Source organism: Camelina sativa, chromosome 9 (assembly GCF_000633955.1).
Source record: "Camelina sativa cultivar DH55 chromosome 9, Cs, whole genome shotgun sequence".
NCBI classification, from domain to species: domain Eukaryota; kingdom Viridiplantae; phylum Streptophyta; class Magnoliopsida; order Brassicales; family Brassicaceae; genus Camelina; species Camelina sativa.
In genome coordinates, this window is record NC_025693.1 from 30050360 (window position 1) to 30069264 (window position 18905).

Consider the following 18905-nt stretch of genomic DNA (forward strand, 5'->3'; position numbering starts at 1 on the left):
TATAAACTTCAATCATTAATCATAGCACACAAAATTCCAAACTTGTGAAATTGAAATCAGTGGGCTAAAGTCTCTACCTTTCTCCTTCTTCTTCTTCTTCATTCAGATTCTTTCCTATAACCCTCTCCTCGCCTTCTTTGTTTCTTTTATTTCTTTCCTCTCAGTTTCTTGTTAAGTTTTGTTTTCTGTTTTTGTCAAGTTCTTGATTATGATACTAAGCAAGAGACCTCATCTAATGATCCGTAAACTGTCTGAGATGTTGGTTCCAAGAAGCAGATCTGCTATCCAACCTGAAGATTACACGGCCAGTCCCAGAAGTCCGTTGGATTTGAAATTCCCATCACCGGTTAGCTCGAAACGGTTCGGTTCCGGTGGTGTCGGTTTGGGTATCGTAGCTGCGTTAGAGGAAACCAGCATCGGGATTAACCGGAACGATCCGGTTCGTTACTCAGGGAGATTCCGGTGCCCGGAGATTGATCTGTCCGATGAGGAATACACTTACGTCACCAGCCCAAACGGGCCGACCAAAGTGTATTACAACGACGATGACGGGTTTGAATTGTTTGAAAACGAGTATCCCGTAGTGGTGCAGAAGCCTATGGTTATCGCAGATGAACCACCGGTTATTAAAAGACAGAGTTTTAGGGCTTCTTCGACAGAGTTTCTGAGTTCTTGTTGCTTGTGTCAGAAGAAACTTCAAGGCAAAGACATTTACATGTACAAGTAAGTTTCCATCGCATTAAAAACCGTTGTTTCTTGTGTTTTTTTTTTTGTTGTTGTTACAATCGAGACAAACTCTCAAGATTGTAGATCCCCAAATATGCCAAGTTTTTATTATTATTGGTGGGTGTTTCTAGAAACTGATCTTTGTATTATTGGGTTGTGTGCAGAGGAGAGATGGGGTTTTGTAGTGCTGAATGCAGATCAGTTCAAATAATGAATGACGAACGAAAAGAGCAATGTAAAAAAGTTTCAAGAAATGTGGAGTTTGCGAGCTCTCCATACACCGCCGGGCAGACCGGAATATTCGTATTTTAGGGAAGAACACGATCATTCTAAGAGAATATGATGATTAAAAGTAAAAATAAAAAAAATGTGATCATCATTCCGTTTACCTTAAAAAAGAACAAAAAAAAAAAAAAGTGAAATTTTTGGTTAGGTTAAAAGCACATTGTATAGAAGTTTGCTTTTGATTAATTTTATAATACCGATTAATGTTTATATGCTTTTGTCCTCGGGATCAAATACATCAATAAAAATTCCCAGAAATAATTTTGTAAAACAACAAGTTATGTATGTATATATATGCCAACTTCTCAATCCATGTAATCCAAAAAAATATTTAAATCAATTGACAATGTAAGATTGCGCGAGACACATGTTTATATATACACTTTTTTTGGTTCAAAAGTACAATTTTTCTATGGGTTTATTACTTCTTGTGTCTTTTAAGTTAAAAAATTGACCAATCAAGATATTTATAGAGGTTTCAAAATTACAATTATACTTCTTGGTTCAGTTTCTTCTTCATTTCAAACTTGAGTAAATTCATGCTTCCAAGTTCCAACTCAAAATATCTTCCAGAAAATAGATAAGGCGTACTATCATTTAATGACGATGCTAACTAACATAACAACGTTTTAATACTAAAATTAAGAGCTGAAGAAACACAATAATTAAGCTTTAAATGATTAGGATTCCTAGTGCAATGTATTGCACACGTAGGGGCCCTTGGTTATTGCAACTTGTTGTATCAGGTCCCGTTGTCAGAAATAATTATATAACTCCTCTTTTTTCCCCAACTGATATTTCATCAAAACTTTAGTCCCCACCATTTTTTTTGTTTAGATGAAAGTCCCGGTCCTATCCAAATTATTACGTGTTGTCTTGTTGGCGATTTATTTTTTAAGCTAAAATATTTTGGTTTTCCAAATAGGATATAATTAGATCTTAGGTTATTTAAGCTATATAGGTCATAATGAACTTCGGACTAGCCTTTGAGGTCATGGTTCAAGAGCATAAAGTTACTGTTTTTCCTAACTTGTCGGTATCTAATTGGCTCTTTTTCGATGATAATCGGATTAATATATAGGGTTTGATTGTAAAAAAAAATAAAAAGACTAGGCTTTGGGGTAGTTTTGTTAAGTTGAAAACATTGTTGGAGAGTCAATCAAGACCGAACAAAAAGATAGCTATCGCCGGGTCAGAATTCCCGTGGCCTACCCAAGCCTGGTCTGATTGACTCCACTACCTCATTCTCATTGGATATTTTATGAAGTCTTTCTTTAATGGACTTGGGATATTTTATTTATAAGTAGTATTTTAGGAGGAAAGAAAAGCACAAGTAGCTTGTACTCCTCATTAACCAAAATACTCTAATTTGTGCATGTTTTTATTTAATCAACGAAACTAAAATACCAAATTTATAGATATCAAGATGTAGAAATGCAAAGTTATGTTTAAACAAGTCCATTATAATGTTTTACTAATTATAATGTTTCATACGACATTCATTTTTTTGGTGGGATCACATGACATTCATTTTAAGCTATTTTTCTATTTTCGAAAAGAAAACGAGTTTTTATTTGCTAATTAATTATTTAACTGGAAGCTTTAGTTTAATAAGGGAAAACAGAACAATTGGATTAATCAAAGATGATATTACAGCCGTCAACAAAAAAAAAAACATAACTGATGTTTCTTACAAAAGTTACAAGCTAATGTTGAGATCGGCAGAGGACAATGGCTTAAAACTTGAACTTGAGCACCACAAGCAAACAAAACATTGAACGCTATAAAGATTACTTTCTTACAAATATACTGAGATTTCTGCGCATTGAACAAACAAAACTAGTAGGTATAAAACTGATTTATAGAAGACAAAAATTAAATGAACAGACGAGCAGGTTGGTATTTTGTAACAATGGAGCATCATCAAAAGAATCTTACGAGATGGTATCTCCAAGTAGCTTTTGGGTTGAGCAGTCTCAAAGATTACCGCGAACCAAGCCAAGCTGGGTTAGGCTTGGAAGACGCCTCAGCTGACCCATCTATCTGGTATGGTGCCTTTGATGTAATCCTGTTAAAGGTTTAAACGGTAAGAAACTTTGCTTTAAAACAAACTATGGAATAACAACATAAGATATGTGTTTACAAGATATTTGCTTACCTATCCTTCCTCTTCTCTAGGAATCGATGAAGTGAAGCTCTTCTAGCAATGGGGAGTTCTACAAATATCAAAAAGTGAGCAAGTTAGGCAAATATGGCTAAAACCAAGCCCAAAGATTGTTGAACTAAAGAGGACAAGAAATATTACCGCAGGCTAAAGAGGACGGGTTGGGCTGGATAGGCTCTAGCTGTGCTGCAGTTTTGATAGGACTCCCAGCTAGATTGGTGCTAGCAGCAATCTCTGTTTGAGTCTTGGCAAAGTTTTGAGTATAAGCAATCTGGTTCACTTCATGTGTAAAGCTTTTGGCACTTCCTTTGTTAGCCAAATCAATGACTTCTTTAGCTTTATCAGCAGAAAAATCATCAAACACCATAACTCGACCACCGTAGAATATAGTCAATGGAGCAGATTGAGACTCCAGCTTCACAGATCTGTTCATGACAAACCCAACAAAGTTAGGATGAAAAACCTAGCTTTGAGTATATATCTATATATATCAGATGATTCGTTTCACTAATAAACATACTTAGTCTCTTCTTTGATCATCTGAACTTCTTCTTTAGTACCAGAGGAAGAGGAAGAAGAAAAGCTTGATTGTCTGGGAAACATATCCTTGGGTTTAATGTCTTGACCAGCCAAAGAATCCATTCCAGAAACTTCACAAGGGAACAGATTCATCATCGTAGGCTGACGTGACGCAGCAAAACCTCCTCCTCCTTTAAAACAAAACAAAAAAAAAAAAATTGATCCAAAAAATTAAAAGATGATTCACCAAAAATCCTTTCTAATAACAACAAAACTACTTAAAGTGATTCAAACCAAACACAGAAACATCTCCACATATTCTAATACACAATAGGTTCTTCTTAATCGAATTCAATTCCACAAATTTTTGATTCGTAATAAAAACAGATCTAGAATTAAAAAAAGGAAAGCTTTATTATCATACCATTGAGGTCGGGTTTGCATGTCATGCCTAAGGTGAGATCTCCAAAAGTACCCTTCTCCTTAAGATAACGACTCAATCGACTACAAGTCTGTGAAAAGCTTGGTTTACGACCAGAGAAGTCCCAACACTCGGCAGAACTCGACATCGTTTATTAATCGAAATCGAGAAATCGGGGAAGCAGAAAAAAATTAGCCTTTCCTGCTTTCTTCTTCTTCTTCTTCTGATTCAATTTGACGAATCTAATTAAAGAAACTAGGGTTCTTCTTTTTTTTTTTTTTTTTTTTTTTNTTATCTCTTGTGCTGCTGCAAAGTGCGTTTGTTTGTTTAATTTTTGTTTGTCACGAGGAAGAAGAAATGGGAATGGGGACTTCTTTTATTACTTTACTTTTTTATCATCATCGCTGGGTTTGCAGATACGAAAAATAGTTTTAAACTAAAAAGAAATAAAGACATTTAAAACACGTGTTTTTATTTAATGTTGGAAACGGCAGACTAGTGAATGTGTGTGTATGTTTCAGAATTCAGATCACCGTCATTCATGTCCAATCCACGGCATTGCATACGAAATCACCATTTCACCCCTATGAACAAGGCAACAAAAAAAAAATCAATAAAAAATGAATTTCTTGGCATAATTATTAATTTGTAATTAGTTTATGGAAATAATTACAAAATGTGATTTATGGGTTAAAAAAAAAAAGAAGAATATTAACGGTGTTAGAAGGAAGGAACACACGGTTTGGGTCTTTTTATCTTAAATAAATAAACTCCAATTTGCATTTTTTTTTGGAACTATATATAAATCACGTTTTGTAATTATTTCCTTATTAAAATGGTACTAATATTTGTACAGTAGTTAAAAATATTAGTATTAAAAGAAGCGGGAAGAGCACGTCTCCTCCACTAATTATAACTTTACACGTGTTTAACTTACCTGCACGCATTTTCAGAGAATTTTTCTTGTTGTTGTCGCTCATCACACTTGGGCAATGATCAGCTACGCCGCGACTTATATAAAACAGGTTCGTCTCTTCTCTTTTTTTACCTATAGCCGTTGATTATTGTCCCACGCGTATGTTAGGGTACAAAACGATAAGTTAGATTTGTTTTATTTAATGTCTAACTTTGTTACTATTAATTATTTTTATGTCAAGTTTTACATTAAGAAATTACACAGAACTATTGAGAAACATACTAATATTTTACGATTTCAATTCCTTCTTTGTAATCTTCCAAGCGAATGCAACAAATTATATATCAACTTCGAAACAAACTAATGAACTTTAACACCATGGTTGCTCTGTTTCCATCAATTCATCCTCTATAATATCGACATGCAAATGTTATTTACTTATTTTGCTGTAAAAAAAACGTCCACATCCAGTTTCACCCGATTCTGTATATTAAAAATTTAGGTCAAATCCGGTTTTAGGATTTAGGGTTTAGGATTTAGGGTTTGAATTTAAATTCTTTTTTCAACGACTCTAAACTGTTGAAGAAAAAAGACAATCTTAATTTTAGTTGTAGTATTCGTTAAATCAAAAAATTTAGAAAAAACGAGCGTCAAGCTTGTTAAAAATGGGTGGTGGTTACTGCCTTACTTAGTTGTTAGGGGAAGAAAGATTCCTCAGGTGATGGTAACGTGACAACATATTTGATTTGCATACTACTTTTTAACTATATATGTCTATTTACAAAATACATATATTTTTTTTTTCTTTCTATATAATATATTCATTATAACAGAGATGATGTTGACGTAGATTGTAGTATTTCCTAACTAATTACAGCTACTTCAAGATAATGCACGTATCATGGTTTCTAAAGTGTTTTGAAAACGTTCTTATAAAAATTTTATATATCCCATTTCTTAGGGGTTTTGTCAAACGCATTCACCTACGAATCACACTTGTAGATATCAGCGCCAACACCAACACATTAAATAAGAATCGGTAAACCTGTTCCATAATTCTACCTAACTTATTTGATGACATAAAACAGATCCAAGGAAAAAAAATCAGAGGAAGAGACATGCATGTATCACAGTTATAGTCAAAAAGTACATAAAGACATCAAAATGTGTGGATATTATTTAGAGAATGCAACCAAAAAAGAAACAGGCAAGTGTTGGGATCTTAATGGTCACCGACATTGCAAGAGGGGTCACAAGAAGAACAGAACATAAAGCTTTACGTTACGATATCTTGAGGTATATATTGTTGTCTACATTGATTTTTTACTGTAGAAACGTACCCTATCCATGGACCATGGTTATCTTCTACATGCTGATTAAATCGTTTTTACTGCTGATGGAAAACACTTTTAACATTTCAAAGATATTTTAGTTTCTCTAGATACGTACAATAAACAAAGGCATAACTATCAAGAGTTACTAAATTTAACTGAGAATTGATTTGGCGTTTTTTTTTCAGATTGTATGTTAAAATGATAGAAAAGAAGGACTACAAAGATTTCCCAATAAGAAGAAGGTATCACGATGAACAAGATTTGTTTTTTTTTAATGGCAAATCCAAACTCTGCTATCTCTGGCAACTTTTGCTCCTGTCCAAGTCTTTGGCTCATCAAATCTTGATTATAAGAAACTTAGCTTTAGCTCTTGGTAGTTGAACAAACTCTGTTGATTCCCGCAACGTAACACTAGCTTAACATGGGAAAGTTCTTGTAAACACTGCACACATATCAAAACAATCACTCATATTCATAACAGACACAGTACAAAGAATCCTAGTCATCCCAAATCATTAAATGAATTTCTGGACCGACAAACTTCAATTCATTCTTGTCAATGATCCATCTCAATCAGAGTAATAAATACGTTAAGGTCAAAGGAGTAAATTTTNCATTAAATGCATGTATGGACCGACAAACTTCAATTCATTCTTGTCAATGATCCATCTCAACCAGAGTAATAAATATGTTAAGGTCTATGTTGGAAATACCTAAATGATTCATATGCGATTAATTTAGTTGTTTGAGTTGTCTATGTTGTATCTCTTAGGATATACACCCTCCATTTCAAAATATAAGATGTTTTAGAAAAATGTTTTGTTTCATAATATAAATGTTTTCAAGTTTTTATGCAACTTTTAGATTAGTTTAGTTTTTAATATTATGCAGTATTATTTTTGATTGGTTGAACTTGATAAAAGTAAAGATTTCTTAATCTGCGTGCTTTAGTTAAAACATCTTATATTTTGAAACGGAAGGAGTAACGTTTTTTACTCTTTGTGTATTTAACTCGGTATTATGTTATCTATGTTACCTTTTTTTTTTTGGTCAACCATTGGGCCACAACAGACCGATCCATTAGCCTAATCCCTACATTCGTAAAAAGCCGGACTCGATCCCTGGTGTGATGGTGTCTTGTGCATTAAAGACTTACCTTTAGCCACTGTACTAAATTCACTTCACATGTTACCTTTATTTATACTATTCAAAACATATGTTTAAATTTGGGTTTAGACTTTTAACGTGTGTTTAATTCTACTATTTTGGTTTACCGTCTTGCGTCACTCTCACACCTCACTCCTCTTTTCTTCTTTCACGTGTAACTTAGCAGGGCTAATTTAGTCATTTAACTCAAAAATCGAATAATTGTTCCCCTCTTGCTTTCTTTCTTTCTTGGTATATATTCTTTTTCTTAGTGTGGGTTGGAGAGAGATATGATGAATCCGAGTCACGGAAGAGGACTCGGATCGGCTGGTCGGTCTAGTTCCGGTAGAAAACAAGGCGGCGGCGGTGGTAAGACCGTCGTTGAGATGTTTCCCTCTGGTCTTCGAGTTCTTGTAGTTGACGATGACCCTACTTGTCTTATGATCTTAGAGAGGATGCTTATGACTTGTCTTTACGAAGGTTCGTATCCAAAAACACAACAAGATCTTCTCCTTTTGTTTTGTTTTGTGTGTGTGTGTTAACGATATAGTTCTATGAGGAGGTCTCTCTCCTCCTCTTCCTCCAATGATGGGGTTTATTTTTTTTTTGTGGTCCATTCTCTCTCTCGTAATAATTATGGTTTTTCACATCGGTGTGGTTGACTAACTTTGCTATGTCTCTCTTTGGTGTTGAATATCTGTTTTCTTTTTTACTAACTCTTTGGATATGGAAACACTCTTGGCTAAGTTTTATTTCTCTGACATGTAGTAACGAAATGCAACAGGGCAGAGATGGCATTGTCTCTCTGCTCCGGAAGAACAAACATGGATTTGATATAGTCATCAGTGATGTTCATATGCCTGGCATGGACGGCTTCGAGCTCCTTGAACATGTTGGTTTTGAGATGGAGGACTTACCTGTTATCTGTACGTTCCATTATTCCCTTTGAGTCTTTTCGTTGATTCTTGAACAGTTATGGATCCAATTACTGATCTTGTTTTCTGATATTATGTCACTCAGTGATGTCTGTGGATGATTCAAAGAGCGTTGTTCTTAAAGGAGTCACGCACGGTGCCGTTGACTACCTAATCAAACCAGTACGAATGGAGGCACTCAAGAATATATGGCAGCATGTCGTTCGGAGGAAGAGGAGCGTACATTCTGGGAGCATTGAGGAGACAGGGGATAGGCAGCAGCAGCAGCAACACAGAGGAGGGTAATGCATAAGTTTAGCTAAAATGCTTGGCTATTTTGTTAACAAGTGAAATGTTGCGGTTGAAATTATGATTTTATTGAAAAAAATAAGGGTAAAGGAAATTTTAATATAATTGGAAGATAGTGCGACGAAAGAACCTTTATGCGTGGATACAGCTCATAATTTTTTAAAAAAAATTTATCTTTGTTATGTAAAGTTGTAAACTCAAACCTTAAAAACAGATCAATCTCCCGTCTTAAGTAACATTTCAAAGATATTTTAGTTTCTCTAGTTACGTACAATAAACAAAGGCATAACTGTCAAGAGTTACTAAATTTAACTGAGAATTGATTTGGCATTTTTTGAGATTGTATGTTAAAATAATAGAAAAGAAGGACTACAAAGATTTCCCCAATAAGAAGGTATCACGATGAACAAGATTTGTTTTTTTTTTTAATGGAAATCCAAACTCTGCTATCTCTGGCAACTTTTGCTCCTATCCAAGTCTTTGGCTCATCAGATCTTGATCCTAAGAAACTTAGCTTTAGCTCTTGGTAGTTGAACAAACTCTGTTGATTCCCGCAACGTAACACTAGCTTAACATGGGAAAGTTCTTGTAAACACTGCACACATATCAAAACAATCACTCATATTCATAACAGACACAGTACAAAGAATCCTAGTCATCCCAAATCATTAAATGAATTTCTGGACCGACAAACTTCAATTCATTCTTGTCAATGATCCATCTCAATCAGAGTAATAAATACGTTAAGGTCAAAGGAGTAAATTTTCCTTTTGCATCCTCTCAAAACTTGATGATGCATCAATGAACAATGTATGTAATGTACCTTACAGCAAGTTATACAACCAGGTTTGGAATACAAGCAACAGCCTTCGTTCTTCACTTGTAAGGAGCGAAAATAATGCTCGAGTTATGGCCACCAAACCCGAAAGAATTTGACAATGCTGCTTTAATGTTTAATCTCTCCTTCTTAGGACCCACCATCAGCTTTGTATCCTGTTCCATTTCATTTCAAAACATTAAATGGTAGTCTTTGTGTAGGTATTGAACTCATACGATCAGAATGGAATAACAGAAGCCAACAATATTACTAACATACCACTCCACTGTCTGGATTCTCGAGGTTGATATTCGGATGAACCCATCCGGTCCTTATTGCCTGTAGGTAACAACAGAACATTAACATAAAAAATGCGAAGATTGCACATAATTTCGCTCTGTTATGAAACTTGGTTTCAACAGCGTTTCGTTCCTTGTAGATATACTGATGTCTCAAATATCAAATGTGTTACCTGAATGGTTGCAACAGCCTCCACGGCCCCAGCAGCTCCCAGCAAGTGTCCAATCATAGATTTTGTGGAATTTACTTTAAGCTGCCACATCGTGAAAGATCAAGTTAAAGAAAAGCACACAAAAAGCCACCTTGGAGTTTTGTAACAGAGAAGTGAAGCTACCTCAGGATTTTGGCCAAAACAGTTAACAAGAGCTTGGTACTCCCTAAGGTCTCCAGCGTGTGTTGAGGTTGCATGTGCATTTATGTAATTTATCTGTTCCCTTGAGACTCCAGCACTCGCTAACGCTCTCTCGATACAGAGGATGACACCAGCACCTGTGATATAAGAAAAATGGGATAATGACAAAATTAATAGAAAAAAAAGAGATTTAAAATTTGTAGTTGACTAGCAGACTAATATGAGGGAGAAATGAAACTACCATCAGGGTGAGGCTCGGTCATGTGATACGCATCACATGTGAAACTCCCACCGAGGAACTCTGCGTAGATAGTTGCTCCTCTTTTCTGAAAGAAAAGCAGAATAAAATACTTAAGTTCTTACAACTCGTTCCATAACAAGAGTTAAAAAATGGTTTGGAGATAAGTTTAATTTGTGATAAAATAATAGGAAACAAGGAATGACAAAAAGAACAAATGGATATATACCTTAGCATGCTCAAGTTCTTCCAAAAGTAGAACTCCAGCTCCCTCTCCCATCACAAAACCATCTCGATTCTGATAAGCATACAAGACCAGGTTAACAAAACAAGAAGAATCTCCAAACATAATACACACATTTCCTCTCATTATCTTTCCTACTACAACATTACAGACATGTAAGGGAAATTCCTGTTGGTAGAAACTTGATACAGTGTTTCTAGCATCCACCATTGGCAATCAAGATTAAAACAAAACCACAGAAGGATACTACAGCATATGTACAGAAAGAAAAAGAAGACGAGACAAGAAATTGTAAAAAAATTACACTATCCCAAGGACGTGAAGCTTTTGTGGGATCATTATTCCTTTGTGAAAGAGCCCGGCATGCAACAAAACCTCCCAACCCTGCATTGGTACACATACGATAAGATTTCACGTAGCTTAAATATGGAGAATAGAGGGGATAATGTAATATAAGAGAACGAGTAAGCACCTATTGGAATAATAACTGCATCTGAACCACCACAGAGCATTACATCCTGAAAAGTTTAGTGGAAAGATAGACAGTCTATAAGTAGAACCAGAAGAAGTCTACCGAACTGTCGAATGACCAAGTGGATGGAGAATACTTACAGCTTCGCCTTTAATAATGTGGTTTGCTGAATTCAGAATGCAAAAGTTGCTTGTGGCACAAGCAGTTGAAATAGAATAGTTTGGCCCCATCCATCCCTGATGTATCACCACAAAGAAAAGTCAGTATGAAATTGCTGGTGGTCGACCATATCAAATTATATAACATTTGAAATTTAACAGACCAGATCCATAGCAAGCATAGCAGAACCCATGTTTGTTGTCGCAAAAGGTACACAAAAAGGATTCATCTTCTTGTATGAGATTCTCAGAGCTTCAATAGCATCGTAAAAGACCTGTACTAATACTAGATTATTAGAAAATGCAACAATAAGCAACAGACTCCCTAATTTATAGATTCAATATTCATGTGACTCTTTTGTTAGTCAGATACAGAACAAAAACCTTAAATTCAAGCCCGGGATCAAGAAAGTACCTTCATCCCTCCCATTGCTGAGCCAATCAAAACTCCACATTTGGTTTTGTCAAACTCTGCCATTACTTCTTCAGTTACCCCACCATCAGCCAAAGCTTTCTTGCCAGCTGTGAGAAGATAGAGCATGAACTTGTCCATCCTTTTCGAAAGTTTTGGAGCAACCCATCCTTCAGTCGAGAAGCTTTTGATCTCTCCCGCAATTCGCTTGACAAAGGTAAAACAAGGAAAAGATATTCAAATACAAAACATTAGCAAAAATGGAGAAACTTCACACAATATAAAGCTTCCAAGAGAGATCCTGATATAATAATGCTTACCGTAGGAAATTCAGAACAATCAAAATTCTCAATCTGGCTAATACCACTGTTGCCTTGTAGCAAATTCTCATAAAAAGTATGTGGGTCATGACCTAACGGTGTTTCAACTCCCATGCCTGTCACTACAACCCGACGCTGCTCCGTAGGTGGTTTCTTGTTAACCATGGCTTCCTTTTCCATCTCCATCACTGCCATGGCTCCACCTAAAAGCCACAAAGACATTACAGTTGATGGTAAATCAGCTATTACAGAAACCACATCTCAATGGTATGGTAAACAAAATAGCTAAAGGCAACTTCAAAATTTATATTATATATAGTTCACCGCCACTTGTTAAGTATCCCTCATTCCTCATCTAGAGCCCCTAACCTCACAAAAAAAAGTGCCTTCTTTTGAAACATAATAACACATGGAATGAAGATAAAAAATCCAAACTTTTCACATGTGAGCTGCTTCCATCATTAGCCCAATACCATTAAACCCCATAGCAACATCGAACTAAGGAACATAAAAAAAAAAAAAAAAAAAAAAAAAANAAAACCCAGATTGGAAGAGAAATGTAAATACCGGAAGAAGAAGAAGAAGTAGCTCGATTCAATCTCCTCTGGTGTCGATTCAAAGAAAGAGTACTGGATCCAAAGAGAGAAGACAAGGCATTGTTGTTGGAGTTGGAGTAGTGAGTACAGGGACCAAAATCCAAACAAGAAGAGACAAGAGCTTGAATGGTAGGAGGGGAAGGGGATCGAGAGGCAGAGGCAGAGCATTTGGTAAGCTGCCTCCTTCGCCGACTCCGCCCACCAGATTGAAGAGCAACAGCAGCCTGGCGGCTATCTCCGCCGCCGTCGTGAGAGACGGACATGCAAGCAGCAACGAACCAAGTGCATAACGGAGATGCGTAACAAGAAGACGCACCCACCACCATAGCAAGGAAAAAAAAAGTGAATGAAGCGAAGAGAGAGAGAGATAAGAGAGAACAAAAGGAGAGAAAGCGAGAAATGAGTGAAGAGAGAATCTAGCGGAAGGGGAAATGGGATTCACGAGAGATTTAAGAGAGAATCGATCTGTGATGATCTCTCTCTCCTTCTCTCTCTCTCTCTCTTTCAGGAGGCGTGCAGAGAGCCTTCGATGCGTAAAATCGTGCGTGGAGACGCCAAAACAAACAGAGACAGAGAGAGAGAGAGAGAGAGAAGAGAAAGAGATGAGAATACAACAAAACACTCTACACAGGTATACACAAAAATAATTATACCAATCGACACTTCAAATCTCAATATTATCGATGACCAGAATAAATTTTTTATTTATTTTTATTTATAATGAACTTTTGCAACCTTTTTTATTGTTAAAATTGATGCCATCTTATCAAAAAAAAAGGAAAAAAAAAAAAGAAACACTGAAAAGAGTGCATTAGAATGATGAAATAGTGATTCATTTACACATATTTGTATTGTATCCAATCATAAATTATAGAGAAAATCATTATTTTATGTTGATACAATTTATTTTATTTTATTTACACAAAAGTGCATACAGAGAGATTTGGCGACCTCGGTTTAATCGAAGGAAGGAGGACACTGGGAATACCATTATTTTATTTTGTTTTATTTNCGATTCAATCTCCTCTGGTGTCGATTCAAAGAAAGAGTACTGGATCCAAAGAGAGAAGACAAGGCATTGTTGTTGGAGTTGGAGTAGTGAGTACAGGGACCAAAATCCAAACAAGAAGAGACAAGAGCTTGAATGGTAGGAGGGGAAGGGGATCGAGAGGCAGAGGCAGAGCATTTGGTAAGCTGCCTCCTTCGCCGACTCCGCCCACCAGATTGAAGAGCAACAGCAGCCTGGCGGCTATCTCCGCCGCCGTCGTGAGAGACGGACATGCAAGCAGCAACGAACCAAGTGCATAACGGAGATGCGTAACAAGAAGACGCACCCACCACCATAGCAAGGAAAAAAAAAGTGAATGAAGCGAAGAGAGAGAGAGATAAGAGAGAACAAAAGGAGAGAAAGCGAGAAATGAGTGAAGAGAGAATCTAGCGGAAGGGGAAATGGGATTCACGAGAGATTTAAGAGAGAATCGATCTGTGATGATCTCTCTCTCCTTCTCTCTCTCTCTCTCTTTCAGGAGGCGTGCAGAGAGCCTTCGATGCGTAAAATCGTGCGTGGAGACGCCAAAACAAACAGAGACAGAGAGAGAGAGAGAGAGAGAAGAGAAAGAGATGAGAATACAACAAAACACTCTACACAGGTATACACAAAAATAATTATACCAATCGACACTTCAAATCTCAATATTATCGATGACCAGAATAAATTTTTTATTTATTTTTATTTATAATGAACTTTTGCAACCTTTTTTATTGTTAAAATTGATGCCATCTTATCAAAAAAAAAGGAAAAAAAAAAAAGAAACACTGAAAAGAGTGCATTAGAATGATGAAATAGTGATTCATTTACACATATTTGTATTGTATCCAATCATAAATTATAGAGAAAATCATTATTTTATGTTGATACAATTTATTTTATTTTATTTACACAAAAGTGCATACAGAGAGATTTGGCGACCTCGGTTTAATCGAAGGAAGGAGGACACTGGGAATACCATTATTTTATTTTGTTTTATTTACTTTTTTTTTTTTTTTAATGTTTTGTGGCAGCGAGCGAAGTGTTTACAGTAGGAGATAGCGATATGGCAAAGCATCCCACTCCTTTCAACGGTTAGTATTTACTCTCTTATAACTAAGACAAACTCGTTGTGTTTGTTTACTACTCAGAGAGAAGAGATATACACGTATGAAGTATGATACAATAGAGAGACACACCTTTACTAATTTTTTATGCACAATTTTATAAAAATGTGACGGTACTATATTACTTACTAGAGAGATCAGTAGATCCAGAAAAGAAAAAAAAAGCATTGATCATAAAAGTGATGGATTTGATTTTGATACGTTAAAGCTGACTATTAGGAATAGAACGTAATAAATAAAAATAGACCCCTCTCAACATTCATTTAATTCATTCATACACAATTAATGTCTCTTTTTGACTTGTTTACATGTAATCTAAAGTTACACGTGATTTGTTTTTTTTTTTCCTACTGATCGTAGTAACATACAGTATATACAACACACTTACACATCAAGTAGCTAATAAGCTCTACAGCCTCTAACTTAATATATTGCAACAAACCAAGTTGTTATTATACTATATTGGTTTATGTTTGATTTGGAAGTTGGAACCAAACCCCTAGAGTTGAGGATTTTGTGTTTTGTTTTCAAGTTAAGGTAATGGAACAACAACAAAACAAAAAAAAACAAAAAAAACCAGAGGAAGCAGGAAAGAGGGGAGCAAGAGAAAATGCATGGAAAGAGTCAAAGTGGGTAAGCTCTCTCATACCTAACATCCCATTCTCGCATCACCATTCTCAGCTAAACCAGCCTAATCTACGCTCTCCCATACATTTGCTTTCTCACACGTGTCATTTCCTGATGAGGAGGGAACGCAAAGCAAGCGTTACATCCAAAAAAGCAAGGGGTTACAAAGATAGAGACACACTGACGCAACTGTGTTTCTCCAAGGGAGGATTTGGCACCAAAGCATTGTAAATCTGCATCCCACGAACTTGAACTCTATTTCAAATGTGTCCCTCAAAACTCATCAACTAAAGTGACAAAAAAAAAAACTATTACTGGCTCAAGCTTTTCTGTAGCAACAGAAACAACAAAGCTAGAGAAAAACACCTTATTAAAGATAAACCTCAGTCAGCTATCAAATACAAGGGTGCCCATGAAAACTTTTGAAGAACTCACCCGGGTCCAGCTTTTAAAGTGTGACAATAACTGCAGGAAGGGGTATGAGACATCATTAGCTTAGTTGATGTCATCAGTTCTTTAGTGATGCCAAGATAAGAATTCTAAATAAAATTACAGGTAGTTTGAATAAATATGACACTAGTAAAATGGAGTTACCGGCTAACATTAAAGTACAAACTAAAAAGAAAACCAGTTAGTAAAAAGATATATCATATATATATTATATATATGAACGGTTACCTTATGCAAAGACACAAATTAAGAGCTCGAGACATCAGAAACATGTAGACAAGTAATGGCGTAGGACGAGACAACACGAAAAAGTGGCGATCAAACCCATTCCTTGAAGGCAACTAAAGTCAATACATATCTTCCACTTTGTAAATACCGTTGAAATGTCCTGCCGCAGACCATAACAAAACTTCAATCTGGAAACAGAGAAATCACATAGAAGCTACAAGGATCAAGAAGCATAATAATACTTCCCGGAATTACAAACTAATATTCTGAGAAGGATATTAAGTCCAGAGTTTACTTTAGTTGACTTAGTCTTGAAGTGATACCATCTTGCTCTCTAAACTCAATATAAACTCAAAGTTCACAGATGGGATCGTGGCTGTGTCCTGTGTGCTAGCTACTATACAAGATACTATATCACAGTTTTCCCACTCTTGCCAAAACATCAATGAAAGTTATTAGTGAAGGACAGCCCCATCATCAATGAGCAGCTTTGCACTATATACAGTATGCTGATGACTCATGACTCAATGGGAAATAAATACGATAAGCAATGGCTGTAACAAAAACACAGATAAATATGTATGAAAAATCACCACAAAGACGAACTTAACAAGAACTCTTTGGACAACAAAGGTGCTGAAGACAAGCCTGCAAGAGAGTGCAAACAGTCACTCGAGTATTTTAAGAATTATACATGAGAAATCTAGTGAAGAACTAACTACCATCAGAAACACTTTCCGATATAGACAAGGAGGTTGATGGCCAAACTTCTAGAATTATGGAGTTAGATCAGTCCATTAACTGATATTGGTAATTCCATAATTCTAAGAGTTCGGGCCATCAACCTCCTCATCATATATATATACCAGTGGTTGTGTAGGAGGAATTCACATAAAACATAAGAAAGCCATCGATGCAATTCAGAGACCAAACCCTAGAATAGAGATATCTCCCTAGGAACACAATAACGGTGAGAGAGAGTTTCTTCGATTCTTAAAGAAGCAATCTGTGCCCATGGGTGGGTAGCTAACGGTCAATATCTGATCAATCTCTGGATACGAACGGTCAAGATTTAACAAACAGTACAAGAAAATATCACACGCGTCGATCCATACATAATTTGGTTAAGACTAAACCAGTGGTTTATATAACCTGTGTGAGTGGCTGATGGAGAAAGATAATGAAAGCTTTTTTACTTTTACTAAACTTTGACATTACATGTAGTTTTACGATTGTTATAGAAATCTGATCACACTTGATAAAGTGCATTGGATTCAAAAGCATACAAATTTCCCTTTCTACTCAAACAAAACAGAGATTGCATTGGTTCGTCTACACATAAAGATGAACATGAAACAAAACAAACATCATAGACAAGAAGAGTTAAAAGAAAAGAATGGAGGCAAAGGAGAACACTGGAAGAGTTTGATCCAGTGATATAGTAAAACTCTTAACGCTTGGAGAATTGTGGTGCTTTACGGGCCTTCTTGAGCCCAGCCTTCTTTCTCTCAACCACTCTGGCATCTCTAGTGAGCAAACCTTCCTTCTTCAAAGGCGATCTGTGGTCTGCACTAACCTTAAGAAGTGCACGTGCAACTCCCAGTGTAATAGCTTGTGCTTGACCAGAAAGACCACCTCCATGGGCTTTCACAAATATGTCGTAGCTGTTCTCATACCCTAAAGTCACTAGTGGGACTTTAACATACTGAAGCCATAGTGGATTTCCCTGAAGGTACTCCTGTAAAAGGTTTCACAATGACCTTCATCAGCAACATGGATTCAAATCTTTCACATACACAAAACATCTTGTTCAAACTTCTTTAACTTTATCATAATCTCTCCTTGTTATCCTTTTACTTTCAGCCACTTATCCTAGTCTAAACAAGGTAGAATTCACAACCATAGGAACTATTTTGTTCTTCCAATTTCAACTTAAAATATGTAATGTGATGATACAACTCCCACATCACAAAGAACTTGCTACAGACACAGTTTGATCACTTCCTCAGCCACTTATCCCAATCTAAACAGCCTAGAATTCAAATCCTATGAAATGCTGCAACTTAATACTACTAAACGCTTCAATCTACCACACACTACCTTCAAAATTTAAATCTCTCAAGAACATAAACCCCAATATGAGAGCAGTCAATTCAGATTCATAAACCCCAATATAAGAACACAGATTCATAAATTATACCTTGGCATCCCGATAGTTTATGATAACCTTCCCGGTACCTTCCTGAAGCACAACTCGAGCAATCGCGCACTTACGCCGTCCAGTGCCGATAATTTTTTGAGCAGCGAATCCTCCAGGGAGCCTCGATTTGACATACTTCTTCAGCTCCAATGTCTCCTCAACCTCCTCTGGAGGAGCAGCTACCGTGGCGGTGATAGAGAGAGAAGCGCGGCGAGCTGATTTCGCCGGTAATGCGAACACCGAATTCGCGCGGGGGAAGGATATGGTGTTAGGACTCTGAGAAACCTGGGAAGAGAAGGAGAGCGAAGAGAGAGAAGAAGCTAGGGTCGAAATCGACGCCATTGTCGCTGAACGGAAGAAGATAACGTCGAGCAAAGTGAAGAAGCTGAGTTCGTCGAACAAAGGAAGAAGAAGATAACTGGTAAAGGGTGAAGATGAGATTAAGGCACGGTCCCTATCGCTTCCTAGTGACTGAATCGGCCCATTAGAGCCCATTTAATCCTTTATTGGGCTTAACAAGAGATTGAAACACACAAATGTGGGCTTAACAAGTGTATCGGAGGAGATTAAGCACACAGTACATTATTGTTTTCTGGCTAAACC

General features: G+C 36.4%; 5 protein-coding genes across 8 annotated transcripts; 2 read left to right on the forward strand and 3 right to left on the reverse strand.

The window, feature by feature from the left end:
• On the forward strand, positions 11 to 1320 carry LOC104713133. Its single transcript, XM_010430189.2, has 2 exons — positions 11 to 723; positions 891 to 1320. The coding sequence occupies exons 1-2, from the start codon at positions 209 to 211 to the stop codon at positions 1036 to 1038; spliced, it is 663 nt and encodes a 220-aa protein (XP_010428491.1). The 5' UTR covers positions 11 to 208; the 3' UTR covers positions 1039 to 1320.
• Positions 2623 to 4514, reverse strand: LOC104713134 (protein TIFY 10B). The gene is made up of 5 exons (XM_010430190.2): positions 4119 to 4514; positions 3696 to 3885; positions 3317 to 3600; positions 3170 to 3227; positions 2623 to 3079 (listed from the first exon to the last, which is right to left on the reverse strand). Exons 1-5 carry the CDS (start codon positions 4261 to 4263, stop codon positions 2995 to 2997), a joined length of 762 nt encoding a protein of 253 aa, XP_010428492.1. The 5' UTR covers positions 4264 to 4514; the 3' UTR covers positions 2623 to 2994.
• On the forward strand, positions 7793 to 8983 carry LOC104713135 (two-component response regulator ARR1-like). The gene is made up of 3 exons (XM_010430192.2): positions 7793 to 7991; positions 8280 to 8437; positions 8532 to 8983. Exons 2-3 carry the CDS (start codon positions 8287 to 8289, stop codon positions 8729 to 8731), a joined length of 351 nt encoding a protein of 116 aa, XP_010428494.1. The 5' UTR covers positions 7793 to 7991; positions 8280 to 8286; the 3' UTR covers positions 8732 to 8983.
• LOC104713136 (3-oxoacyl-[acyl-carrier-protein] synthase II, chloroplastic-like) lies at positions 9034 to 14283 on the reverse strand. 4 transcript variants are annotated; one of them, XM_019229228.1, is made up of 15 exons: positions 13673 to 14283; positions 12615 to 12654; positions 12048 to 12250; positions 11731 to 11934; positions 11480 to 11590; positions 11298 to 11393; positions 11158 to 11203; positions 10990 to 11069; positions 10671 to 10739; positions 10445 to 10529; positions 10186 to 10340; positions 10024 to 10104; positions 9831 to 9890; positions 9558 to 9727; positions 9034 to 9329 (listed from the first exon to the last, which is right to left on the reverse strand). In XM_019229228.1, the coding sequence occupies exons 1-14, from the start codon at positions 13985 to 13987 to the stop codon at positions 9611 to 9613; spliced, it is 1662 nt and encodes a 553-aa protein (XP_019084773.1). In that variant the 5' UTR covers positions 13988 to 14283; the 3' UTR covers positions 9034 to 9329; positions 9558 to 9610.
• Positions 17335 to 18741, reverse strand: LOC104713137 (30S ribosomal protein S9, chloroplastic). Its single transcript, XM_010430194.2, has 2 exons — positions 18303 to 18741; positions 17335 to 17840 (listed from the first exon to the last, which is right to left on the reverse strand). Exons 1-2 carry the CDS (start codon positions 18642 to 18644, stop codon positions 17553 to 17555), a joined length of 630 nt encoding a protein of 209 aa, XP_010428496.1. The 5' UTR covers positions 18645 to 18741; the 3' UTR covers positions 17335 to 17552.

Excerpts from the sequence above, each read along its gene's own strand:
- LOC104713133 (XM_010430189.2), top strand. The coding sequence starts at position 209 with ATGATACTAAGCAAGAGACCTCATCTAATGATCCGTAAACTGTCTGAG. Across the intron at positions 724-890 it reads AAAGACATTTACATGTACAA|AGGAGAGATGGGGTTTTGTA; the intron begins GTAAGTTTCCAT and ends GGTTGTGTGCAG.
- LOC104713137 (XM_010430194.2), bottom strand. The coding sequence starts at position 18,644 with ATGGCGTCGATTTCGACCCTAGCTTCTTCTCTCTCTTCGCTCTCCTTC. Across the intron at positions 17,841-18,302 it reads TAAACTATCGGGATGCCAAG|GAGTACCTTCAGGGAAATCC; the intron begins GTATAATTTATG and ends AACCTTTTACAG.
- LOC104713135 (XM_010430192.2), top strand. The coding sequence starts at position 8,287 with ATGCAACAGGGCAGAGATGGCATTGTCTCTCTGCTCCGGAAGAACAAA. Across the intron at positions 8,438-8,531 it reads GGAGGACTTACCTGTTATCT|TGATGTCTGTGGATGATTCA; the intron begins GTACGTTCCATT and ends TATGTCACTCAG.
- LOC104713134 (XM_010430190.2), bottom strand. The coding sequence starts at position 4,263 with ATGTCGAGTTCTGCCGAGTGTTGGGACTTCTCTGGTCGTAAACCAAGC. Across the intron at positions 3,886-4,118 it reads ATGCAAACCCGACCTCAATG|GAGGAGGAGGTTTTGCTGCG; the intron begins GTATGATAATAA and ends TTTGTTTTAAAG. Across the intron at positions 3,601-3,695 it reads ATGATCAAAGAAGAGACTAA|ATCTGTGAAGCTGGAGTCTC; the intron begins GTATGTTTATTA and ends TGTCATGAACAG.
- LOC104713136 (XM_019229228.1), bottom strand. The coding sequence starts at position 13,987 with ATGGTGGTGGGTGCGTCTTCTTGTTACGCATCTCCGTTATGCACTTGG. Across the intron at positions 11,591-11,730 it reads CAGCAATGGGAGGGATGAAG|GTCTTTTACGATGCTATTGA; the intron begins GTACTTTCTTGA and ends GTATTAGTACAG. Across the intron at positions 10,105-10,185 it reads GTTTTGGCCAAAATCCTGAG|CTTAAAGTAAATTCCACAAA; the intron begins GTAGCTTCACTT and ends ACGATGTGGCAG.